Source organism: Monodelphis domestica, chromosome 3, assembly GCF_027887165.1.
Source record: "Monodelphis domestica isolate mMonDom1 chromosome 3, mMonDom1.pri, whole genome shotgun sequence".
NCBI classification, from domain to species: domain Eukaryota; kingdom Metazoa; phylum Chordata; class Mammalia; order Didelphimorphia; family Didelphidae; genus Monodelphis; species Monodelphis domestica.
Window position 1 is genome coordinate 519130477 of NC_077229.1, and position 27618 is coordinate 519158094.

General features: G+C 39.5%; 1 protein-coding gene and 1 long non-coding RNA gene across 13 annotated transcripts in view; one reads left to right on the forward strand and one right to left on the reverse strand.

Annotated features, from left to right (window-relative positions):
* Nucleotides 1-27330, forward strand: LOC103094008 (uncharacterized). Its single transcript, XR_463710.3, has 4 exons — nt 1-212; nt 18633-18757; nt 23068-23172; nt 26754-27330. It is a non-coding gene; the product is annotated as an uncharacterized LOC103094008 (long non-coding RNA).
* PARP8 (poly(ADP-ribose) polymerase family member 8) overlaps nt 1-27618 on the reverse strand; it is a 454001-nt gene that overhangs the window by 257177 nt on the left and 169206 nt on the right. For 2 of the 12 annotated variants that reach the window (XM_016431292.2, XM_016431293.2), the window contains exons 2-3: nt 1498-1599; nt 221-275 (exon numbers count right to left, since the gene is read on the reverse strand). The exons of 8 other annotated variants lie outside the window; for them this stretch is intronic. In XM_016431292.2, coding sequence (XP_016286778.1) covers nt 221-275; nt 1498-1588 — 146 coding nt within the window. In that variant the 5' untranslated portion in view covers nt 1589-1599. Of the gene's footprint in view, nt 1-220; nt 276-1497; nt 7821-16766; nt 18244-27618 lie in introns of those variants that run through there. 2 more of the 12 variants (XM_001365095.4, XM_056824933.1) reach the window with 2 other exon arrangements.

The following is a 27618-nucleotide window of genomic DNA, read 5'->3' on the forward strand; positions in this document are numbered from 1 at the left end:
GTTTTGTCATGTTTTCAAATGTAAACCAAATACACTTGCTCAGGTGATTAAAACGACAACAAATGAAGCAGAGATCTTTCAATATAGATATGCCTTAATACCCAAGGTAGAACCAAAAGAAAAAGTCACACACAGATACACACACACACACACACACAGGAGAACAAAGGAAACACTAACGTGTGAACAGGAAATGAAGCAACTCTGTACACGTAAGTACCTTTTGGTGCCTCCAACGTAGGTGAAAGTAAAAGTGGAGTCTGAGTATCTGAAATCTGAAACGGGAAGTAGTATTATTATATTTTATTAAGTCTGGAGACATTTTAAAAGCATCATTTTGCTTTTTTCACGGCGCGTGGGGTGGTTGGTGGGCGGAAAAGAGAGGGCATGGAGGAACGCAAGAGGTTGAAACACCTGAGGTGGTCTCCACCCCATTTTGCAGGGGAAGGGTTGTGGGGGGGGGGGGTACAAGTGGAACGGGTGCTTAATGGAGCTCTTGCAGCAGAAAAAGCCCCTCGCAACAAGTGCCCCGATGCTATGGCAACGGCGGGAATTTCCATTGTCAGAGAAGGAAGCAAGCAGCAACAAGCCAGGTTTTCTGTTTCTAAATAAGGCTTCAATGCTGTTGGGAGGGGGGGCGGGGGGGGGTGTTTGGGGTTTTATTTTGTTGGAGGGGGGCGCGTTATGCGACCACAAGATTGAGGCAGTAGTAGGCTCTAGAGCCTCTGTCAGACGGATTCCAGGGTAATGCATTTATGGGGGGGTGGGGGGGGAGTACGGACAGCCAGGCAAAGTGCTTCTAGGGCAAAGGAAGGGAGGAGGGAACTGGGGAGGGGGAAAAAAAACAGTGACTAATAGCTAAAGGCAGCCTTGCCTGGCAGCAGAGAGGTGCCGAGCTAGCCCCTGGAGAGGGGAGTGGAGCCCAGGCTCCATTCCACGGCCGCCGCCAATCAATTCATTGCGCAAACCAACTCCTTCCAAGCCCGGAGTCTTGGCCGACTGCTAAGGGAACAGCAAGCCCGGTGGTGGGCTTGGATGATTCTTGGGATCTGTTGGTGGCGGCTGCTAAAAATCAAGCGCATTGCTCCAGCAGCCCCAGCTCCCAGCTTGGAGCACCTTTTCTCTCTGGTTTCAGATCCTGAATCTTGCTTGCTTCCCCAGAAGGTGGGCTGAGTGGCAAGGGGAAGCAGGGGGTGGGGTGCTATGGAAAGGGAGTGGGGTTGGAAGAGAGGAATAGTGAGCTCCCCCTCCCCCCACTTTCTGCTACCGATCTCATTACTGTGACTATTGCGAAATGACACCCGAAATGGGGACAAGCAGCCCCCAGGCAAACAAGTCAAGCTCTGAGAACGGGGGTAAAGCGGGTGGAGGAAGCTGCCACCGAGGAGGAGGAGGAGAAGGAGGAAGAGGAGGAAGAGGAGGAGGAAGAGGAGGAGGAGGAGGAGGAGGAAGAGGAGGAGGAGGAGGAGGAGGAGGAGGAGAAGGGGACAAACTCACCTGCAAACAGGCAGTCCTTCTCTGCCTTGGACTTCTGAATCACAATGTCGATATCCTTCTGAATTCTCTCTTGCCTTGAACACATCCCCATGAAAGAAATCCCTGGAAAAAAAGCAGTCTCTGTTTCCAGCCCACCCCACCCCCCTTTCTCCTCCAGTTTTCGTAAATATTCCGTTCAAAATGAAACCTCTGGCTGAGGCTCTCAGAAGTGCTTTCTGAAGTGCTCCAGGGTGAGACCGGAGGAGGGGGACGTTGATTTTACATTCCCAGATGTGACCGCCCAGCTGCCTCTTGCTGCTGTTTGATTCCAATTTCCTCTCCTGACAATAGATCCAGAGGCTGGTGATGACACTGAGTCTCACTTTCTCCCTCCCCCGCCAGAACCACCAACAGTGGTGGGCTGCTAGTGCTGGTGATCGGGAGATAATAACAACAGTAATCACCGGCGATGGCAAGCCCAGCTCGCAGAGACAGACAGGAAGCCACTCATTCTTTGACACACACACCCTCCACACACATGCATGCATGCACACACGCACGCACGCACCCACACTTACACACATACACACATTCACACATAGAGACTACAGCCCGACACAGACTGCTGCAGCTACGCCAAGCCGCAGACCCTCCCCTCTCTGCTACTGCTGACAGCCAGAGACACTCCGCCTGCCACACGTACAGACTGCCCGGCTGCTGCTGCTGGCTACTGTGTCTTTAATAGTAACTACGGGCCAGGGCAAAGCCTGGTTTTCCCCACCTCCGACCTCCCTGCCTCCACCAGGGTAGGAACTGGACAGGAACCTGTAGGTGGAATGCTGTTAGACTTAGCCCTTCTCCCACCCTCATCACTCCCAGGCATTTTACTCCACGTTGTCCCCAAATTGTGAGTAATAGGAACACTTGAACCAGAGTAAGTAGAAGAAATGAAGGGGGAAAAAAAACCTGAAAAATACACAAACGTGCCCATATTATGCAAGGCAGAAGAATCCCCAAACAGCCTCAGCGCATCCCCCATTTACCCAGGAAGCTTTCTATCGTATATAGCAGAGGCCCCCAAACTCATCAGTTCATTCTCGGTGGCAATCCTTTTTTGCCACTCTCTTTTAAGGCCCATGTCTTTTTCTTCTCCACTAGGAGCACTCGCCAGGGCTTTCCTGCTATGCTTCTTTGCCCATCAAATTTCAAGGATACTGACCAATAGCCCTTTAGCATAAGCTTGTTCTTTTTCTGGCTTATGATAATACAATGACCATATTTTCAGAACCCCAAATTAGAACTCCTGTTCTGCCAAAGATTGGGGGACCGTTTGGTTCTTATTTATCTTATATGTCATTTGATTTATTGAGATAAAATATCTGAAATCATGGCAGCCCAGAAAATCCAGGACAGATGGTCATTGTATTTATAGGCCACCCATCAGATTCAGGGCGGTCTTTACTGCCCTCAAATACCCCTTGGGATAAAACTTTTTCTTTGATCCCCTAGCCCAGTTTAGTCGGTTCTGTTTTCTATCCACTTAGTATTTTGTCCTAAAGGTTCCCTATTGTGTTCAAACCCAAATAATCAAATCATACTTCAATTTCTTGTGAACATAATAAGAACATTAAATTGACAGTCAGACCCATAGTCTAGCCTGTATTCTGTTCCGAACAATGGCACAAGAAATATACTATGAACATGTAGCACTATCATTGTCCCCCGTGACCCAGAATCTTAGAATGTGTGAGAGAAAAGATCTTATAGTTGATTTAGTGCAGTCTCATTTTGCAGATAAAGAAACATCAACAATAAAAAACATTCTATCTGTATAATGGCTTATTATGGAAAACCCTCATCTACCTACTTAAGCTATTTTAATTTTTCACCAGTATCAATTTGGGGGGATGTGAATTCCATAAGTCAGTTTCTCTTTGAGGAAAGTATTACTCCCTTAATTTGTCCTAAATTTAAATCTCAAGCTTGATGGGGTGCCACCTGGTTCAAGTGCACCAGAACTTGATGAACAAAGCTGAATTCATTATGTCTTTTACTCTGTCGTATATTTTAATCCTATGCTTTCATCTTTCCAGACTAAGAAGTCCTATTCATTTTAAATCCTTCCACATACAGTAACCCTCCAACCACTCTCCTGCTTTCTAGTTTCACTTCTCCAATTCCATTATGACTATGTTGAAGTGTCTGGAACTGCGTTCAAATGTGGAAGGCTTGCTTTATAGACTAGACTTTTTTTTTCCTTCTTAGCTGATGTCCTTGTCCTCCCTCACTCCTTTTAACATTTCAAGATATGTTTCCAAACTCATTTCTAAGACTCAGAATAACTCCTCAACTTACTTGATCTTTTTTGTACCTTTTGACACTGCTGGATATCTCTTCTTCCTTGTTTTATATTACTTCTCTCTCTCCTTTTCTTCCTTCCTGTCTGACTTATTCTGTCTCAGTCATCTTTGCTGGATCATTATCATTTTCCCATCTACTCAGCATGATTATTTTTAAAGTCCTCTGTCATGGGTCTTCCTCTCTTCATCCTCTACACTCATGTTTTTGATGATCTCAGTCCCCTTGGGGTCAGTAATTCCATATACAAGGATTTACCAAGTCTGTATATATTGCCTTGTTTGAGCTTTATCCCAATTTCAGACAGGTTCCCCAAGGTCAAGGTACTTTGTGAAATCTACCACTCCTACAATATGTCTTGAGCCCCCACCAATGTGTTTCCCTTTTGAAAGCCAGCTAAAGGATATAATTAGTTCAAAGCAAAGAAGTTTACTGGAATAACATAGTAAGATTTACAATAGAAAAGTCCCTGACTATAAATTTTGGGCCCATATGTACACAAATACCCTGAATGTGGAAAGTGAGAAAGTACAAAAGACCTAGCATGATAGGAAGACCGTTTGGTGTACAACGCACACTTTAACTGCAGGGTCCCTTATCTCCTGTTGTAGTATCCCCAAGATACTTCTGATGGTTGAAACCCATCCCAGCACATTGTGCACCACTAGACACACTGGGTCCTTTATTTTTAGGATATTGTTTTGGCAGTTGGCCCTAGCCTCTGGTGCCTCTAGTTTGTGGCTGAACTGAAATTCTTAGGTAGAGAATCATCAGCCCTATTACCAGTAAGAAGCATTCTCAGGTCAGATTCCTTAATTTCAGCTCTAAGGCCTACATCTTCCAAACAGCAAGATACCTACTTCAAGTTACAAATATTCTCTCCTAGAATGTTCTCTTCAGGGTGCATTCCCTAAATCACCTGGCTAATCCATTGTCTCTGCCCATCTTCATATGCTTTCCTAATCCAATGATATGAAAATGGGCCAGTCTCACTCCTTTTAAAATTTTCAGATGAGCTACACAAAGTTTAATCTCTTTATAAGCTGCAAAGGGGGGGAGAGGATTCTAAGTTCATGCCTACATATAACAGTGTTATATGTTCCATAAATATGCCTCTATCTATATATCTGTCTATATCTATCTATCTTTCATCTATCTTTGTATGCATGTACTATAGATATGGAAGGAAGGAAAGAAGGAAAAGGAAAGAATAGGCATTAATGTAGCACCTACTATTTGCCAGACATTGTGCTAAGTGCTTTTTACAAATTATCTCATCAATAGATAGCAATTGAGAGAAAGATGTATCTATATACATATACCTATACCTATACATGTATGAAACTTTAGGGCTAGATATATCTTCTTAGCTAGATAGATCTCTCCAGCCAAATTATTTCTCTTGAATTCTAGTCCCACACCATTATATATTCATCATTGCCTTTTGGAAATCCCATTAGCATCTTTTGATTGGATCAGAGTTTACCTGAAACAACTTCTTTCTTTCTTGTCAGCCTAATAAGAGTCAAAATAAAATTCATTCAGTAGCTAGAGACAGAACTCTCAGTTTTTAGGGACCATGAAATGAAATCTGAAGGGCAACTATTAAAACTTGTGGTCATGCAAATGAAGAGATTTCTCTTGAGAAGGGTATAGACCAAAGAGCCATAACAAAGGACTTTTCTCTGACAGATGTTTAGGTTGGTGCTGATATAGGTGCCATGGGAAATTTCCACTCAGGGTAAGAAAATTTTGGGCTTATCCTACCACTGATCCTAAGAGGAAATAAGTTAACTCACTACCAAGAAGGACCAGAGGCTAAGCGACCCTAACCACTAATGAAGCCTAACCACTGGATGAAGGAAAAGTTACAACAGAACTAGAGCAGTAATGGCAAACCTATGTCACAGATGCCAAAGATGGCACACAGAGATCTCTGTGAACATGAGGCCACCCTCCCCCTATGCTTCAAGAATTTGTTACTAGAAAAGGAGAGGGACATTGTTGGAGTTGCTCCCCTCCCCCTCTCTAAACTTGCTGAGGACATTACTCACTTCACCCATCCCTCTGCCCATCAACCCAATGGGAGTGTTTTCTCCCTTCCCTATGTGGGGTAAGAGGGGAAGTAGGGGCTGACAGTATTCAATGGGGTGGGGGGGGCACAGGGTAGAATCAGGGCTTTGCACTCCATACCTAGAAGGTTCTAAAAGGTTCCCCATCACTGCCTTAAAGGAATGACAAAAGAAAATTGATCTCTGCTTCTAATGTAATCAATGTCGAGAAGCTCTATAGAGGAACTTTCTGAGGACCCATTTTAAAGAACAAATTAAATAAATTACAGCTCCCAAAGGGAAAAAATGCTTTGTCTCTTTTTAGGTAGAGGAGATAGGGAATTATTGGAGTCTTTTCTTGTAAATATAAACAAATTATGATCTGCAAGGAAAGGGGTAAAGTTCCTAAAGGAAATGGTTTTAAATTATTAAATTTATGTACTCCGTTCTGAGGCTTACCACATCCTATCCTCTCCTTACCAGTCTCAGTTAAGTTTTGCCTTCCAGGTAGAACCCCACCTGAATGGTCTCCCACATGACAAAATCTTACAGTTGTGGGTTTCTCAATTCCTTAAATTTGAGTATATCAGTAGATGTAATCTGGGCAAATATTGTTGTTTATATACATACATACTCTGAGAATGAGAGAAGTAGCACTTTTACTTTGAGAGGAGAACAGAAAAGGATGAATCCTACCTAGAAAGGAGCTTTGGTATGGCTTCTGAAACTTGAATGATAATGTTTAGTAAAAATCTTAGAAATATTTAAATGATAAAAGGTCCACTAGAAGATTCTTAGAAACTCACCAGGGGGCAGTCAAGATGGCAGCAGAGAGGCAGTGAAAATTCAGACCTCAGAAAACCCTTCCTCACCAATTAAAAAACAAATGCTCCTAGGGGACTAAAAAACAAAGCTAACAAAAGGACAGAGCTAAGGAACCTTCCTGTGGGACTCAACTTAAAAGGTACACCCCCCAAAAGCCTGAATTTGAGAAGTTTTGAGTTTAAGGGGAAGGAAGAAGGAAGGCCCTAGGACCCCTTCCCCACCTATAGTACTGAACCTCCAGCAGTGCCTGGAATCTCTGGGCAGGCAAGGGTGCTAGTCAGGAGGTAATACCCTATGGGCAAATCTGTGCCAGGCTCAAGGCTTGGAACATGGGTGGCTGGGAGGCAGCTGGAGGAGAACCTCAAAGAAGGTAGCCCAATTGTAGCTGAGACAATCCATATAGCACTGGGATTAATCTTATCAAGCCTTTGAAGGGCAGGGAAGCTCAAACTCCAACACCCGTCCCACACAGACTGCTCTGAGAGTCTTGCTAAGCTCTAAGGATGAAGGCTGGCAGAAAAGACAAAACCCACAGATCCAGCACATAATGAGAGGAGCAAGACCATAGGAAACTACGGGGGAGGGGAGGGGGGAAAAGGAGAAGGGGGAAATATGAGCAAACAACAGAAAAAAGAAATTACAATTGACAGCTTCTATCCTGGCAAGGAACAAAGAGCAAATGTAACAGAGGAAGATCAAGGAACACCAAGCAAAAACACAGAAACTCCAACAAATTGGACAAAGACTTTGGAAGAACTGAAAATACAATTCAAAACACAATTAAGAGAGACTGAAGACAACTGGGGAAAGAACATAAAAAGCAAGATAAGTCATCTGGAAACAGAAAATAGTGTCTTGAAATCCAAAATTAATCAGCTTGAAAATGAGGCAAGAAGATGAAAGATGACCTCCAAAGAAAATCAGACCAGAAGGAGGATGGCCAAAGAGCCATGGATAAAATTCAGTCTTTAAAAACCAGAATACAATAATTAGAAGCAAGGAACTTCACAAGGCAGCAGGAAATTATAAAACAAAATCAAAAGAATGAAAAAATTGAGGAAAATCTGAAATACCTCATTCACAAACCAAAAGATTTAGAAAATCATTCCAGGAGAGACAACTTAAGAATCATTGATCTACTGGAAGAAAATGATAAAAGAAAAAGCCTAGACATCATCCTACAGGAAATTATCCAAGAAAACTGCCCCAAAATTCTAGAACAAGAGGGAAAAGTAGAGATTGAAAGAATCCACAGATCACCTGCTTTACTTAATCCCCAATTGACAACACCCAGGAATGTTATAGCCAAATTCAAGAACTACCAGACGAAGGAAAAAATATTACAAGGTGCTAAGAAGAAGTCATTCAGATACCAAGGAACTACAGTGAGGATTACACAGGATCTGTCTGTGTCTACACTGAAGGACTAAAAGGCAAGGAATATGATATTCCAGAAAGCAAGGGAACTAGGTCTACAACCAAGAATCAACTACCCAGGGAAACTAACTATATTCTAACAAGGGAAAGTATGGTCATTTAACAAAATAGAAGAATTCCAAGCATTTTTAAAGACCAGACCTGAACAGAAAATTTAATGCCCAAACACAGAACTCAAGAGAATCATCAAAAGGTAATTAAGAATGGGGGAAAAGAGAAAAACAAAAACAAACAAACAAAAAAAAACTTTTTTTTAAAGGACCCAATGAGTTAAAATGATATTTATCCCTGATGAATGAAAAAATGATGAATGAAAATGAAAAGAGGATATTGGTAACTCTTAAAAATTATTATTATCGCCTGGGTAGATAGAAGAATTATACTTAAAGGGAACAGTGACACACTGTATAGGATGAAATGCCAAGACATAAATATGTATATAGATATATATGGATCAATATATATATATATACATATATGTTTTATGTATATATATATAAATATATATATTATAACAACTAGAGTTACAAAAAGAGATTAATAATAAGAGAAATGGAAAAGAAACAAAATGGGGTAAATTTATATGTCACAAAAAAGCTCATAGTGGGAGTGGGGGAGAACATGAATACACTGGAAGAGTAAAGAGGTTGGAGATAGGAAATAATTTTTATGTGCATTGAAATTGACTCAAAGAGGGAATAACAATCAAATACATTGGGCCAGAGAATTGATTTGAGACTTATAGGGAAGTAGAAGGGTAACAAATGGACTGGTGGGGAGGGAAGCAGTACAAGGGAGGGAGAGGGTGGGGGTAGTTTAAAAATACTGTAAAGAAAATAAGAAGGGGATAAGAAGGGAGGGGGGTAGAAAGGGAAGTAAAATAAGGGATGGGAATTAGGGGGACTGATTAAAAACAAAACACTGATGTAGAAGGAAATAGTGAAATAAGAAAGGACAAGACAAGGAGCGGAAATCAAAATGCTGGGAAATACACATCTGGTAATCATAACTCAATGTGAATGGAATGAATTCACCCATAAAACTCAAGCAAATACCAGAGTGAATTAGAAACCAAAATCCTACCATATACTGTCTACAAGAAAGACACGTGAGGATGGTAGACACGCATAAGGTAAAAGTAAGAGGATGGAGCCAAATCTATTGGGCATCAACTGAGAAAAAGAAGGCAGGAGTCGCAATCATGATATCTGACAAAGCCAAAGTAAAAATAGGTCTAGTCAAAAGAGATAGGGAAGGTAATTACATCCTGATAAAAGGTAGTATAGACAGTGAAGAAATATTAGTACTCAGCATGTATGCACCAAATGGCATAGCATCCAAATTTCTAAAGGAGAAACTAGTGGAGCTCAAGGATGCAACAGATAGAAAAACTATACTAGTGTAAGACCTGAAACTTCCTCTATCAGAACTAGACAAATCAAACCAAAAAATAAATAAGAAAGATGTAAGAGAAGTGAATAAAATCTTAGAAAAATAGAGTTAGTACATATGTGGAGAAAAATAAATAGGGATGAAAAGGAATACACCTTCTTTTCAGCAGCACATGGTACATTCACAAAGATTGACCATGTACTAGGGCACAAAAGCATTGCAAATAAGTGCAAAAGAGCAGAAATAATAAATCCAAACTTCTCAGATCACAATGCAATGAAAATAGTAATTAGTAAGGGTACATGGAGAGGCAAATTACAAATGAACTGGAAATTAACCAATACAGTTAAAGAACAAAACATAAAAACAATTAATTTCATTGAAGAAAATGACAATGATGAGACATCCTTTCAAAATCTATGGGATGCCACCAAAGCAGTACTCAGGGGGAAATTTATATCGTTATGTTCATATATTAATAAATTAGGGAGGGCGGAGGTCAATAAATTGGGCTTGCAAATTAAAAAACTAGAAAGGGAACAAATTAAAAATCCTCAGATGAAGACTAAATTAGAGATCCTAAAAATCAAAGGAGAAATTAATAAAATTGAAAGTCAAAGAACTATTGATTTAATAAATAAGACCAGAAGCTGGCACTTTGAAAAAACAAATAAAATAGACAAAGCATTGGTCAGCCTAATTTTTAAAAGGAAAGAAGAAAACCAAATTGACAGTATCCAAGATGAAAAGGGAGACCTCACCTTTAATGAAGAGGAAAATAAGGTGATCATTAAAAAATTTTATGTCCAATTATATGGCAATAAAAATTGGCAATATAGGTGATATAGATGACTATTTATAAAAATATAAATTGCCTAGATTAACAGAGGAAGAAATAGAATACCTAAACAACCCCATATCAGAAAAAGAAATTGAACACACCATCAAAGAACTCCATGAGAAAAAAATCCCCAGGTCCAGATGTATTCACAAATGAATTCTATCAAACATTCAAAGAACAACTCATCCCAGTATTGTACAAACTATTTGATAGAATAAGCAAAGAAGGAGTTCTACCAAATTCCTTTTACAACACAAATATGGTATGGATTCCAAAGCCAGGCAGGTCAAAAACAGAGAAAGAAAATCTTAAATAGAATACTAGCAAAAGGACTCCAGCAAGTCATCACAAGGGTTATTCATTATGGCCAGGTAGGATTTATACCAGTAATACAAGGATGGTTCAATATTAGGAACAACATCCACTTAATTAACCATATTAACAAGCAAACCAACAAAAATCACATGATTATTTCAATAGATGTAGAAAAAGCCTTTGACAAAAAAACAACAATGATTCCTATTGAAAACACTAGAAAGCATAGGAATAGAAGAGCCTTTCCTAAAAATAATAAACAGTATATATCTAAAAACATCAAAAAACATTATCTGCAATGGGGATAAACTAGAAGCCTTCCCAGTAAGATCAGGAGTAAAACAAGGATGCCCATTATCACCTCTATTAATTAACATAGTACTGGAAACACTAGCAGTAGCAATTAGAGAAGAAAAAGAAATTGAAGGTATTAATATGGGCAATGAGGAGACCACATTTGCGGATGATATGATGGTCTACTTAAAGAATCCCAGAGAATCAACCAAAAAGCTAGTGAAAATAATCAACAACTTTAGCAAAGTCACAGGATGCAAAATAAACCCACACAAGTCATCAGCATTTCTATATTTCTTCAACACATCTCAGCAGCAAGAATTAGAAAGAGAAATTCCTTTTAAAATCACTCCTTTTAAAAAAGACAGTATAAAATAGTTAGGAATCTATCTGCTGAGAAAAACACAGGAACTAAATGAACACAACTACAAAACACTCTCTATACAATTAAAACTAGATCTAAACAACTGGAAAGACATTGATTACTCATGGGTAGGATGAGCTAACATAATAAAAATGAAAATCCTACACAAATTAATTTACCTATTTAGTGCCATACCCATCAAACTACCAAAAAACTTTTTTTATTGAATTAGAGCAAACCATAACAAAGTTCATTTGGAAGAACAAAAGATCAAGGATATTCAGGGAAATCATGAAAAAAAAATGTGAAGAAAGGTGGCCTTTCAGTCCCAGATCTCAAACTATACTATAAAGCAGTAGTCATCAAAACAATTTGGTACTGACTAAGAAACAGAAAGGAGGATGAGTGGAATAGACTTGGGGTAAGTGACCTCAGAAAGACTGTCTTTGATAAGCCTAAAGATCCCAGTTTTGGGGACCAAAATCCACTATTTGATAAAAAACTGCTGGAAAATTGGAAGACAGTATGGGAGAGATTATGTTTGGATCCACATCTCACAACCCTACACCAAGATAAACTCAGAATGGGTGAATGACTTGAATATAAAGAAGGACACTATAAGTAAATTAGGTGAGCACAGAATAGTATATATGTCAGATTTTGGGGAAAGGAAAGATTTTAAGATCAAGGAAGAGTTAGAAAAAATCATAAAATGTTAAATAATTTTGATTACATCAAATTAAAAAGGTTTTAAAGCAATACAACCAAAATTAGACAGGAAGCAATGAATGGGGGGGGGGGAATCTTCATAACAAAAACCTCTGACTAAGGTCTAATTACTCAAATTTATAAAGAACTAAATCAATTGTACAAAAAAATCAAGCCATTCTCCAATTGATAAATGGGCAAGGGACATGAATAGGCAATTTTCAGTTAAAGAAATCAAAACTATTAATAAGCACATGAGAAAGTGTTATAAATCTCTGATAATAAGAGAAATGCAAATCAAAACAACTCTGAGGTGTTACCTCACACCCAGCAGATTGGCTAACATGACAGCAGTGATAAGTAAGGAATGTTGGAGGGGATATGGCAAAGTCAGGACATTAATTCATTGCTGGTGGAGTTGTGAATTGATCCAACCATTCTGGAGGGCAATTTGGAACTATGCCCAAAGGGTGATAAAAGACTGTCTGCCCTTTGATCCAGCCATAGCACTGCAGGGTTTGTACCCTAAAGAGATCATAAGGAAAAAGACATGTACAAGAATATTCATAGCTGCGCTCTTTGTGGTGGCCAAAAATTAGAAAATGAGGGGCTGCTCTTCAATTGGGGAATGGCTGAACAAGTTATGGTATAGGTTGGTGGTACAATCCTATTGTGCTCAAAGGAATAATAAAGTAGAGGAATTCCATGGGAACTCGAACAACCTCCAGGAAGTGATGCAGAGTGAAAGGAGCAGAACCAGGAGAACGTCATACACAGAGACTGATATACTGTGGTACAATCGAATGTAATGGACTTCTCCATTAGTGGCAATGCAGTGACCCTGAACAACTCAGAGTGATCTATGAGAAAGAACACTATCCACATCCAGAGGGAAAACTTTGGCAGCAGAAACACAGAAGAATAACAACTGCTTGATTACATGGGTTGAGGGGGGATATAATTAGGGATGGAGACCCTAAATGATCATCCTAGTGCAAATATCAACAACATGGAAATAGGTTCTGATCAAGGACACATAATACCCTGTGGAATTGTGCATCAGTGACAAGAAGGGGTGGGGTGTGGTGAGGGGAGGGAGAGAAAGAATATGATTCTTGTAACCAAGGAATAATGTTCTAAATTGACTAAATTAAAAAAAAAAAAGAACCTCACCAAAAATTAGGACAAAAATTTTCTTCTCACAATTTTTTACCTACCACAACATTGGGAGTCATAATCCTAAAAGAAGACAAAGGTGACATCTTATTGGCCTTTGTTTCCAAAATGCAGCTTCCTAATTATCTAGGCGCAAAAAGGGGCCCAGTTATATGTAGTCTGTATCTCTCAGACTTGGTGAGAGCCTAATACCATGTGAGTCATCATACCCTGATGACTTGCCATTTAGATATATTTCCTGATAGAAATGAACTAAGTTCCATTAGGTCTTTGTTACATATATTTTTTCATATTAGGGCAAAGTAACCCTCTTTTGTTAAAAGTTCAATGGCTCATTTCAACCCTATATAGAACCTGAACTAAGAGAGTGCAGTGGTTGGAGCCTTGCCTCCCACACATCTCAAACTCAAGTCCAAAATTGAGCTTCCTTACTAACTACATCCTTCCTCCAACTTCTTTATGTTCACATGAGCACACTACCATACTTTGATTCTCTCAGGTTTACAGTATTAAAGTTATGTTATAAAGTATTAAAGTATATAATATATTATCTATTTTATTGTAAAGTCTATTGATTCTAACTCCATAACACCACTTTCATCCATTTCTCTCTCTCCATTCATCACTATTATTCTAATTCTGACTCTAACTATATCTGTCATCATTGTGGCAACCACCTGATTGGTCTCCCTGCTTCCGATCTTTCACATATCCAATCCAGCCTCTACAAAATGAACAGATCAGTATTACTAAAGCATCATTCTGAGCCTGTCACTCCTTAAGGAAAAGGTTTTCAATGTATCCCTATTTCCTCTAATATAAATAACAAGTTCAAGCACCTAGACTAGGCATTTAAGCCTCTAAAACAGAGGTTTGGGGGATTTTTTAAAAATATTTTTGTATCATGACCACTTTTGGCAGACTGGTTCTATGGACCCATTCTCAGAATGTTTTTAACTGCAAAGAAAACCATATGAATAAAAATGTAATTCTTCCCCAACTCTCCCCTACCCTCACTGGAAGTTCATAGATCCCCTGAAGTCTATCCATAGACCCTATCCATGGGGTCCAGGCTAAGAATCCTGATAGGTTTATAGACATTAGCTATGGCTTCCCTTCTTGTACTCTTATGTGTGCTTAAGTTCACATCTGTCTTTATGTAAATTTCCACCCAAACTTAGAATGCACTTCTTTCTGACCTCTTTCTATCCCTAACTTCCTTCAAAGTACTATGATATCCTATGAAAAGGCCTTCCTCATTCCCTCAGTATTTTCTCACTTTTCAAGTAATTTTTTTCTTATATGCATACATGTATCCCACACTCCCTAAAACACTCCAAAAGATTATAGACTCTTTGAAAGCAAAGACTATTTAATTTTGGTTGTTAAACTACCAGTTTGTGATATTAACCACTGGCCTAATCCTATTCACTAAAAAAAGCCAGGCCCTAGGACAGTGATGGTGAACCTATGGCATGGGTGCCAAAGATGGCGGTCTGATCACTCTCTGTGGTTGCTCACTTGCTTGCCTGTCTGCCCTCCCTCCCTTCTGCCCCCTCTTCACTTCCCCCTGCCCCTAGAGTTCATTACTAGAAAGGCAGAGAGACCTGGGCAGAGCCGCTCCCCTCCCCTTCTCTACCCTGCATGACGACATTTTTTCACATCCCCTACCCCTATGCCCAGCAGCCAATGGGAGTATACAGAGGGTAAGTAGGGCAGCTCACAGGCCACATTGCTGGGAAGGTGAGCCCTTGGGAAACTCCACCCCCTCTCTAGACTCCCTGAGGACATTCCTCACTTCACCCACCTCTCCCTCCAGCAACCCAATGGGAGCTCTTCTTCCCTCCCCTGCCTGGAGTAAAGGGGGTGGAGCGCATTCTTAGCATGTGGGGGGAGAGACCTGGCACTCCATCTCTAAAAGTTTCACCATCACTGCCCTAGGAGGTCCAATGCACATTCACATTCACCCTACCACTTCAACACTCCTCACAAATGGATCTGAAGAATTGCAAAAAAAACTCTCTATGGTTCTTGGGGAGTAAGTCACTTTCTATATGCCCTTCGCAATTCCCACCACACCTTACTGGGTCATCACAAGGGTTATCCTAAGAAGAGTAACATATATGAACTTAGCAGTCTGAAAAGCTCTGACCTACCATTTTCCGTCAGCCACATAAGCTAATGTTGATACTTGGCATAATGCTGACAAAGTGGAGCGGGCTCTCTCTAAGAATAAGAAAGCAGCCTGCCTCTTGCTACCAACTGGTTTTTTTACCTTTAGATTCTATAAGACCAAAGCTACCCCTGAGTGTCTACAGCCACACTCTGAACTCCGGAGCCAAAGGAGAGATGGGCTACTTCTTTAGTCCTACAATGAACATTCTTTCTGAGAGCAATCAAAACGGGATATTTCATACAAGTCCCAAATATTGCGCAACTTATGGCCTCTCAGACAAGGCTTGGGGGAATTCATGTCTGTCCAGATAAAAGGGAACTCAGAGCCCGTCTTCACTGGCACTTCCTTCTGGCCATCGTCCTTTCACATGGAGGAGAATCTCAAAATGTTCTCCTTTTTCGTTATTTCGAATGGTCATTCCTCCTGCTTTTTTATTGCTAATATTCCGGCAGATAGGGGCCAGAACAGGCCAGATAGGGAGTGACTTTCTTTACCATGTTGCCTCTTCTGTACTTGAATTTTATGAATCATTTCCAGTGTGTGGCTGAGAAGTACAACATATCCCTTTTTTCTCTTTGTGCTCAGCCTTTTGGCTTTATGTGTATGTCGGGTCAGCTAAAGGTCTAAATGAGGCACTACTGAAGGAAATAAATGATAATAAACTATCAAAACATGGAAAAAGCAAATAATTGAATCTACTGTTGTAAAAACCTTTTATCCCTGGATAAAAGGGACCTGCAGTCCTCAATGAATTTTTTTTAATTTATAAAATTGTTGTCACATCCCCTTGTATCCTGTCCTTGACCAGAGAATGTTTTATTTGATTACAAGATTGCCAAATAGCCCTTCAGAAATATTCCTTTTCACCTGATTGACTCCTCCTTCCTCTACCAGTTGTTTCCTGTGCAAAGCTTTACTTGTTCATCCTAATTTCCCACAAAATGCTACTGATTGTTTGTATATTCTATGCAGGTTTGAAAAGTTATTTAAAAAAGCCAAATCTGTACCCGGGAACTGATACTGCTGCCAGCACGGAGACTTCCTTAGTGTGCTGAGAACTATTTATTTAGGCATTTTTGCTTTCTGTCTGGTCTCCTGTGTTTAACTCAAAGTAATCAGAAGACACCCACATTCTGCTACACCCCCAGAACCCCCCCACACGGTTACACCTTGCCCAAAAAGTCTATTCTTCTTGGCTGAGAGAATTCCCAAATAGGCACCCTTTCATTTCCTTTACCGCGAAAGGAATACTTGGGCCAATCCTGATGTAGAAGTACATATTGAGAACCCTTGAAAACTGATCCAGTAACACGGCAGAAAGAAGATGCAGACACGAAGCTCTCGGGGACTCACCCCAACTCCCGAGTAGTTACAGAGACGCGTTATTCAGGGACTCAGTTGCACTCTCCTCGATGGTCAGGACTCCCGGCATTGTCATGGGGCTGCTGAGCGGATTTCACTTTCCCTCTGTCTGAACTGTCCCAGCAACACGGCAAGGTCCAGGTGTTCCGGCCAGCACGGTTCCGGTGTAGACTTTGGGTCAGCAGAAGAGCTGGTCAGGAAGCAATGCCCCTCCACCATGAGCGTGCACAAAGTCACCACCAAGGCTTGAACCATGCATTCCGCCTTGAACAGAAGAGAAACAAAGAACAGAAAAAGCAGGCGGGGAAGTCCAGTTACAGTCTTGGAAATACACAGACCAGCACACACACTAACCGCTGCCTTGTGAGTGAAACCACCACAGCTGTTCGTTGTTGAGGACTCAGCTTTCTGGAAGCCTGAAGAAAACAGGCAAAGCCTTCAGAGAGAGGTGAAAAGCCAAAGACTTGGTTTCTCTTTTGAAGTCTATTGAGTGGGTAGATCTTCCTGCCTTAGTTTCCCAGACTCTTGGAAGAGTCAACTCTCACCCAACCCCCCCAAGAGAAACAAGAGACCAACCAGAAAACTAGTTTTGAGCATGCCCCTTGGCAAGGGGGCTAAAGCTTATAGGTGGTCTAAGTAGGGGCAGCTGGGTAGCTCAGTGGATTGAGAGCCAGGCCTAGAGATGGGCGGTCCTGGGTTCAAATATGACCTCAGATACTTCCCAGCTCTGTGACCCTGGGCAAGTCACTTAACCCCCATTGCCCAGCCCTTACCACTCTTCTGCCTTGGAACGGATACACAGTATTGACTCCAAGATGGAAGGTGAGGGTTAAAAAAAAAAAAAAGAGTGGTCAAACCTATCACTCTTGGCACAATGGTGACCAATGAACTTTTCATTACTAAACTATTAACTGTTTGTCCATTCATCTTGATTTTTCTCTTACATCTCACATAATTCTCTTTCTTGAAACCCTCCCACACAATAAGATTTTTCTCTCCTGTTTTCTAATAGTCTTTTCTGGTCATTTTTACTCTTGTCTCCTTCATACTTAATGTACAGTCTTTTCAGCAAGTTCTGTCAGTGTTTCCTTCAGTTTTCTGATACTCAAACTTTTCACTTCATTCATGCCAGACCTCTAATTCAGCATTTAATTCAGAAATGGACTCAGACACTTCCCAGCTGTGTGACCCTGGACAAGTCACTTAAACTCTATTGCCCAGCCTTCACCACTCTTCTGCCTTGGAACCAGTACACACTATTGATTCTAAGGTGGAAGGTAAAGGGTCTAAAAGACAAAACAAATAAATTAATATTTTGAGAAGTATAAAATAGCATTTTAAAAAACAATGCTTACAAACATTTCTTTTTAAAACAATTTCTTGGGGAGAACATGAAGAAACAGGTGGACTGGGTAACTTTTGCCCTAATGAAATTTTGAAAACCACTGCTTCATGGAAGTCCCTTTGTTCACTGGTGCTATATTAGGTCTAGTTGTTGTCTCTCTCTCTTTTTAAACATCTTTATATTTTTTGTTCATTTGTTTGTTGGTTGTAGTAAAAGTTCCAGGTATCTCTCTTATCTCTATTTCCCACACTAGCTATATATATATATATATATATATATATATATATATATATATATATATATATGTATGTATGATGTCTTTCATGTTTCTATTTATCAGTTCATTCTCTGGAAGTAGACATTCATGAGTTATTCTTCAATCCTTAGTTCTGTACCTGTAAGGTTTTCTTGATTCTCTTCATTTTGCATTTCGTAATTTCTTTTAGGTCTTTCCCTGGTTTTTTTAATTAACCATTTTAATTAACCATTAAATAACTCATTATTTCTTACAGTGCAATTGTATTCCATCCCAATCACACGCCACAACTTGTTCAGCCATTCTCCGATTGATGGACATCCCCACAATTTACAGTTCTTTGCCATCACAAAGAAAGCTACTCGAAAGATGTTAGAACATGTAAGTTTGTTCCTTTCCCCCTGATCTCCTTGGGAAACAGACCCAACAGTGGTGGAAGGATATAGACAGTTTTATAACTCTGGACATAATTGTAGATCACTCTCCAAAATGACTGAATCGGTTCACAATTCCACCAATAGCGTATTTGTGTGTGTGTGTGTGTGTGTTTTTAAACCCTTACCATCTGTCTCAGTAAAAGCTCCAAGACAAGGGCAAGGACAAATCAAATGGAGTTAAGCGACTTGCCAGGGTCACACAGATAGTCAGTATCGGAGGCCAAATTTAAACCCAGGACCCCCCACCTCCAGGCTTGACACTATCCCCTGTGACACCCAGCTGCCTCATCTCTTTGCTTCTAGGAAATATGTCCAAGAGCCAAACAATTTCTCATCCCAGAGATGATTATTTTGGTCTCTCGACCTTTGAAATTCTCCCAGCTGCCTTTTATTCCAAGTCCTTGCTCTCAAAATTTATTGTGAAAAAGCCCTTCTGTCTTCCATATTTGGTCCCATCTTTACTAAGTTTTTTGACCTGTTAAATTTCCCAAAAAGAACATTCAAGCCATGACTCCCCATATTTTCTTGTTGGGTTTTGGGATGCTACAGTAATAAGTGTAGATTGGGGGCTAGTCCTGTGACATCAATGGCAAAGAGTCATAGTCTCCAAGCTTTTTTGATTATGCACAAAAAAGTAAGAACTACACAATACGAGGGGCAGCTAGATGATGCAACGGATAGGCCTCAAGTCAGGAAGACTCCTCTTCTGGAGTTAAAATCTGACCTCAGGCATTTACTAGCTGTGTGACCCTAAGCAAGTCTCTTAAACCTATTGGCCTCAGTTTCCTCAACTGTAAAAGGAAATGGCAAATCAATCCAGTATCTTTGGCAAGAAAACCCCAAATGGAGTCACAAAGATTTGGACATGACTGAAATGACTGAACAACAAATATAAATATATGAATATGTTATATGATCTTCAAAATATACACAAAAATTAAAATGTAAAAGGATGATATATGAAATAAACATATTTTACAATTTTATTTTATTATTTTAGAAATTAATCATGTAGCTTTGAGAATAATTTTTTTTTACTAAAATAATGTTAGCATATTCTCATTATTTACAGAAATCTTTATTTAACACTATGAGATACAGCAATTGAAAGGTCTGACTCTCAGTTCACTGTCAATATTTTATTTTAGCAATGTTTATGAAAGGCTTCAGTTGCATTATAAATAATAAGAAACAATATCATAACTATTTTAGTCTGCAGTCCATATTCTCATTTTTTTAGATCTTTACTTACTGTCTTAGAATCCATACTGTGTATTGGTCCCAAGGCAGAACAACAGTAAAGACTAAGCAGAGGTGGTTAAACCTAGGGACATACAGCTAGCAAGTTTCTGAGACTAGATTTGAACCCAGGATTTCCTGTCTCTAGGTCTGAACTCAATCTGATGAACCACATAGATGCTCCCTTGGTCTCACTTTAATCAAAGATATAAACCATTTCTCTTGAAGAAAAGAAATAATCAGTTTCCGAAAAAGTTAATTCCCTAAGACTAAAGTAATTAAAGAAGGCTTTTCTTATTTGTGATGACCAAAGAGTTGACATGTCTTTTTAACTTTTGCTTTTTAAGAAAATACATTTTTATTCATAGCTTTTGTTTCTAGAGTTTCCAAATTTCTCTTGCCTCTATTTCCAGCTCCATCCCAAAGAGCTATACTTTGTAATAAACACTTTTTTTACAAAAGAAAAAGAAGCTGACGTGCAATGCTCCATAACTTTGGATCTCTCACATCTGCAAAGGAGTGAGCAGAGAAATTCTCTCATATCTCTTCTTTTTGTTCTTTATAGATCATAGCACTATTTTTTACAGCTATTTTGTTGTGGCGGTTCTTTTTCCTCATGTACTTATATATTTAATCTCTTCCTCCCCAATACCCTTCCTTTCTGAGCAATTTTTTTTAAAAGAAAAAGAAAATGCTCATAGTAAATATATACATATATATATATATATATATATATATAATACAGAAGAAAAAAATCCCCACATTGGTATGTCCAAAAATGAATATCTTATTCTGCATTTTACCTCTATGGCACTAGGATATTTTTCATTTTTATGCCCCTGGACTTCTTTTATAATGACCATATACAGAGTTTTATAATCTTTCAAATTTGGGTTTCTCTATGGTTTTGCTATCATAACATTGGTTCTTCGGGTTCTTTGCACTTCACTCTGTATCAGTTCATAGAAGTCTTTACAATTTCCTATGAAACTATCCATTTTGTCTTTTCTTGTAGCCGAGTTATATTCCACTACATTCAAAAATCAGAATTTGTTTAGCCATTCCTCATTTGGTGGGAACCCTTCATAAATATCAGGTTTCATCCACAATAAAAAACGTTTTTATAAATATTTGTGTATACAAAATTCTCATTCTTGATCTATTGGAAGTATAATAACACTATTATTGGCAAAACTGGGTATACATAGCTTATTATCTTTTGTGTTATACTTCCAAACTGATTTCCAGAATGGCAAGGTCAATTTATAGCTCTACCATTAATGCCCATTTTCCCCACAAGGGTAGTTTGGGGGGTTTTTCCCCTTTCCTCTAAATTGTACTCATTATACACACATGCATATACATATATATATATATATATGAAGATGTGTGTGTATGCGTGCATGTGTGTATTATTGCTCTCTTGTTTCTCCTAATTTTTAGTGTTAGTTCATTTAAATTTTCCAAGCCTGGCTCTCTATCCACTGAGGCACCTAGCTGCCCCTTCTCTATAGACAACATATTCTTCATTTCTTATGACAAATACTGTTCCAATACTTAATGTACCTTAATCAAGTTGGCTTTCCCCGGTGGATGAGTATTTACTTTTTTTCTAGGGCTTCACTACTTAAAAAAATGCTGCCATCTGGGGCCTCCTTGGGATATAGGCCAAGCAGTAGAATCTCTGGATTAAAGTTTATTTTAGCCATTTTATTTGCATGATGCCAAATTGCTTCCCAAAACATTTGTTCTGATTCACAGTTCTACCAACAGACCATTAGTATGACTGGTTTGTTTTTTTCTTTCACCTCCACCTATATTTATTATATCCATTTTTTGCCATCTTTACCAATTTCTTGGGTATGAGGTAAAACTTCAGTGACACTGATGTCTTTATTTGCATTTATTTTTATTATTAGTGATTTGGAATATTCTCCCTCTCCTTCTCCTCCCCTTTCTTCTTTCTTCTTCTCCTCTTCTTCCTCCTCCTCCTCCTCCCTCCTTCTTCTCCTTTTCTTATTTCTCCTCCTCTTCCTCTTCCTTCCCCTCCTCACCTCCCCCTCAGTGGCAGTTGTACTAGATTGTTTTTGAATTATCTGTTAACTTTCCATTGTGGAAGCATATGAACGTCCCTAATTTAGAATTATTAAGAAATCATCTAAAATGAAGTATCTAACACTGAAGTATTTAGAATGACCAAAAAGAGAAAACTTAGCAGTTAGTCTTTATGCTTATCAATTCAGAAACCATATTCTGCCCTACTTTCTCTGAGGAGTCCAATGGCTCATTCCTTCCTTGAAGAAATTAGGGTTAAACAGGAAACAGAAGAAGCCCTTGATTGTTTGCCAGAAGAGCTGAAGCCCTTTTCCTCATGTCCTGAAGGGTTTAGGATGATAATCCACCAAAGTCAGGGGCAATTTTTCTTTAGTTATTTCCATTAACTGCTTGTTAGGATTGTAGACTAACTAGAAAGGAGAACCCTTGAAGAGAGTAGTCACAGAGGGATTGATTGATTTGGGGAAAATAATTTTCAGACTTCTATCCAAGATGGTTGCCAAAATAAAGGCAAATTGCCTAGATCTCATATACCTAGTTTAGCGAAAACCTATGTGATGGGAATCTGCAACATGCATAGAGTGTCTCAGATGATTATGCTCCATGTGTAGAGCCTTGAAATCTTTCTGGGAGGTATGTTATGTGGAAGGGAAAATCCTTTGAAAATCTATGCATAGGCATTCTGTAACTGGTTCCAGTTTGCTAACTATATGGTTAAGGGAAAGCTCTTTGATTGTTCACAGAGGAATTAAAAAGACCTATCCTACTCATTAGATTTCATTTTTTACTCAGTCTCTTTTGCTGTTCTGTTTCTGGTAGTGTAATATCTTTTGCCTATATTTGTTGGGAGAATTTACTAAAGGAGAGTGGCTTTGGGCATTTTTCCCTCTCATGTCATATAGTCTCTAGAAATGTCCCTCCGTCTTTGGTCATATCATTTGTTCTTTTCCCTGTCCGTAGGGGAACCTTTAGAACCTTGTGAGTTTTCAAAGGTCTGGATGGTACCTTGGAATCCAGTGTTCCAGAATCCAAAAGGTTATTGATTTAGTGTCCTACTATTTCAAGGTAAGTTTTACTGAAAATCAGGTATCAATGCATTGAGGAATAACAAGTAACTTTATGGATATAAGCCAACAGTAGTTGAATTAAGAACTCATCTAGCAGTCATGTCTAACCAGGACATGAACTGAATGGAAACAACATATAAGGTATCTATCTTTCTATCCATCTCTCTCTCTATGGAACCAGACAAATTTTTTAGTCTATTCTCCCCAGAAACAGATAGTGTAGAGAAGAGTGTATCACCAAGATACTGGAGATAGAAATATTTATGTTTGTTCTTTCAACACCTTTTGAAGTAAATATATCCTTGTAAAATCAATTAATGTCAATCTTGAAAAACACAGAACCACCAAAGTAGTTGGAAAGAACAAATTTTTAATCAGGACAAGGAAGATAGTGCTCTAATTGACCCTACACAGAATCTAGAGCAATTCATGACACAAAGCCAAACTCTGGGATTCTGGGGACATTGTCTCCAGAAAAATGCACCTGGAAAGGGGATTTTCCAATGAACTTAAGAATTTGGGGTCTTATGTACCTTTTGGGGAATAAAGGACAGGAAGGAAAATTGATTGGCTTACAATGGAGACTAGGGAAGGAGGATTCCAGACAGAGGTTAGACTAACTGGGCAAGGCCTAGATACAATAGGATAAATTTCCCCAAAAAAGGGGTACTGTAGCATCCCAAGCATATTCACATCTATGAAATATAAATGACTGTATGGCTACTGTGTATCCAAGCATAAGGTTATACCAATGAGGCTTGTGAATGTAACCTTGAACTGGCCATGCGGCCCTTGGCTAAGACAAACTCATTAACATGCTCGGACTCAATTCCCTGGGAAAGCTCAGTTTGCAATCTACATGCCCAAAGGTGTTCCCTCTACCTTGCCACCCAATCTTAATTGTCTATACTTTGTGATGTGGTTACTACGTCCTTGGGAGCACCACCCAAGCAGTACAGGATTAAATTCAGAGGCAAACCCATGAACTTCCTCTTGGCCTTTCTCCCTTCCATGGAGCTCCACTGGGCTCCTCAATGACTATCTCTCTCTCTCCTCTTGACCTTCTCCTTCCCCGAGGCTGTAACCATCTCGGCCTGCATTTCCTACCTTAATCTCCTCCTCCACCTCGTGTTCCTTTGTACTCATACTCTCCTATCAAAGGGAGTATCATAGGGATTTCCTGCCCTATCCAACCACTGACTTGTCCATGTCTTTCATTTCCACCCTGGTTCTCGGTTCCTACCTCTCCTCGGGTCCCATCACAAAGGGGAGCCCCTTCCCTTGTGGGACCCTGCTGGTCAGGGAAGTCCATTAAGGAAAACCCCACAGGGTACCTAAGATTTTATTATTTCTACTAATTCTATCTAAACTGAGATCATTGGGTACTTTAAGGTTTATTGTTCAGTCTAAGCCAAGGGTTAGTCTGGGACTTCTGGAAGGCAAGTTCCCAAGGAAAAAGCGAATGTAGGGGTTCCATAAAACAAAGTTTGTGTTAACACCCTAATTAGTTTGAGGACAAGCTCCATTTAAAATATACTATGGAGGGGTCAGTGTTAAGTGGTTAAATGAAGATGGGGTCCTGTCCTAAAAAACAAAAGACAAACAAAGAAAGAAAAAACCCACCCAGCTTCCTATACTCTCTCTAGAAGTACTCCAAGATTATTTTAAAACAAATTACCCAAAGTGGCCTAAAATGGACATTGATGAGTTAAGGTGAACTTCTGCTTATGTTTTCAAAGATAATAAAGAAAAACAATCAAAAACTAATGATCTACTAGAAAAGATCCAGAAAGAATTAAAATCTTTAACTGAAAGAATTGATAAACAGTAAAAATGGCATGATACTCAACCAATGCCACTTGCCCCTCTCCAAGAACCTAATTATCCATTCATTACCTGCCACTTCTGTGGAAAGAAGAGCCACATAATGATGAATTGTAAAAATTTCTTCCAAGAAATCAAAAACAATAATCAATGGAATAATAGATATAGAAATGATAATAACAATAATGATTTTAGAAATCATACTTTTAGAACTGATAGCTTTTCTAAAAATTTAAATCAAATAACTGATAACTCAAGCCAAATGACCCCTCAGTAGTATATTTTAAATGGAGCTTGTCCTCAAACTAATCAGGGTGTTAATGGCCCTCAGGGGGAAACTCAAGGAAATACCCAAAGATTATGAAGGTGTACAGGGGAGTTGGGACACAGGAATCAAAGGTTTTAACCTTTGATTTTCCAGACTCTGATGTCTTACTACCCATTATCTCTATTCACTTCCCTCCCCCCACAGTGATGAACCTCACATGACTTTAAAGGTTGATAACACCTATTATGACTGTCTTCTGGACACAGGAGCCTCACGATCTATATTAAGGAGCACACCTGATTCAGATTGCAATTCCATCAGCTCAATAAATGTAGTGGGGGTACTGGGTACTAAAGGTTCAAAAGCTTTCCCCTAGGATGGTGTCTGTGGGACCCTTGTCAGTGGAACATTCTTTCCTCTTGATGCCTAGATCCCCTATAAATCTTCTGGGGAGAGATTTACTATGTAAACTGAGAGCAAAGATAAATTGCTATCCTAGTGGCTCTATCTCATTAGAGTTGCCAAAGGAAACCCTAACTTTGCTCCCAGTCCTTCTTTTGGACACTCGGGACATACAGGAATGTCTTACTTTTCAAATCCCAAATGATATACCTGAGTCTCTCTGGGCCACATCATCTTCTGATGTTGGCCTACTTAAGTCAGCTGTCGCTGTCCAAATTCAAAGAAAATCTAGCCCACTTCCTTCAATTCCTTAGTGCCCTCTCTTGAAGGAGGCAATTGAGGGCATTACACCGGTAATAAATTCTTTAATTGACCAAGGCATCATAAGTCCCTTTAAATCTGAATACAATATTCCCATCCTCCCTGTTATAGAAACCAAAATTGGGGCCTGATGGCAAGCATATCTATTGATTTGTCCAGGATTTGAGAGCTATTAACAATTATGTTATAAAGAGATACCCCATAGTTTCCAACATAAACACAATTATTTCTTCTATTCCTAGCACAGCTAAATATTTTACTGTAGTAGATTTGTGCCCTGCATTTTTTTTCTATACCCATACATGAATATTCCAGGCAAATCTTTGCTTTCACATGAAAGGATTCCAAGTGGACCTGGACCATTTTGCCCCAAGATTTTGTGGACAGCCCCACATTGTCTTCACAATTCTTAACTGCTAATACTAATGACATTAAATTTAAACACAGCCATTTAATACAATATATGGACAATTTACTCTTGATATCACGTAATGCTGAAGCATGCCAAGAGGACAGCAAACACCTCCTTTGGGAACTCCATAAGAGAAGTTACAAAGTCTCCAAAGACAAAGTTCAGTGGTGTTGGAGCTTGTGCTTTTGGTTAATTGCTGCAGATGTGACTCTCTGGCTCTTTTGCTCTTACTTGACTGAAGAAACTTTTTTTGCTTTACTCTCTCTCTCTCTCTTTCTCTCTTTTAATTTATTATTAAAATTCCTAAGTATTTTTCAATACTAGGAGTATTTATTTATTTTTACTCCTACAGGTTCTATTTGCTGGTATCTACAAGTAGAAGGAACACAGCTATTTTGTTGTCTGAGATAAAGGTAGTAAGAGAGGAAAGCCTGAGGCTTACTTCCTTGAAGAGACAAATATAGTACCCTAACTCTGGGAAAGTGAGCCAGAGCATAAATCACTACACTTGAAATTCATGTCCCTAGCCTAGGGAGAGGGAGGAAAAATATAGCAAGCAACCTCTTCTACCCAGAATTGCAAAAGAACCAGACAAAAGCCCATAGATAATATTCAGCACCTAGCAGAAAAAACAATACCAACACTGGTAACTGTAAAAGAGGAGGAAAATGGTGAGTGAGACTCTCCTTTCTTAATAATGGAGATCAATGAACAAGTTTTAACCCACTGGATGGATGTGTTTATTCAGTCAGAAGTTGAAGGGAGATGTGAAGGAAAGGGATGTGAGGAAAGCAGAAATATCTGAGGAAAGATGGCTGTGTCTCTCCTTCCTCAAGGTTAGCTGACCTTAGAGCTTTGAATTACAGAGAGAGAGAGAGAGAGAGAGAGAGAGAGAGAGAGAGAGAGAGAGAGAGAGAGAGAGAGAGAGAGAGAGAGAGAGAGAGAAGAAGAACAAGAACAAGAACAAGAACAAGAACAAGAACAAGAACAAGAACAAGAAGAACAAGAACAAGAAGAACAAGAAGAAGAAGGAGGAGGAGGAGGAGGAGGAGGAAGAGGAGGAGGAGGAGGAGGAAGAGGAGGAGGAGGAGGAGGAGGAGGAGGAGGAAGAGGAGGAGGAATCTGTCTACCGCTCTTCCCAAGGATACACCACAAACTATATACTTGAGTCTTGAATTTGGGCTCTGCTGGGAGAGATGTTGTATCCCAGACAGTCC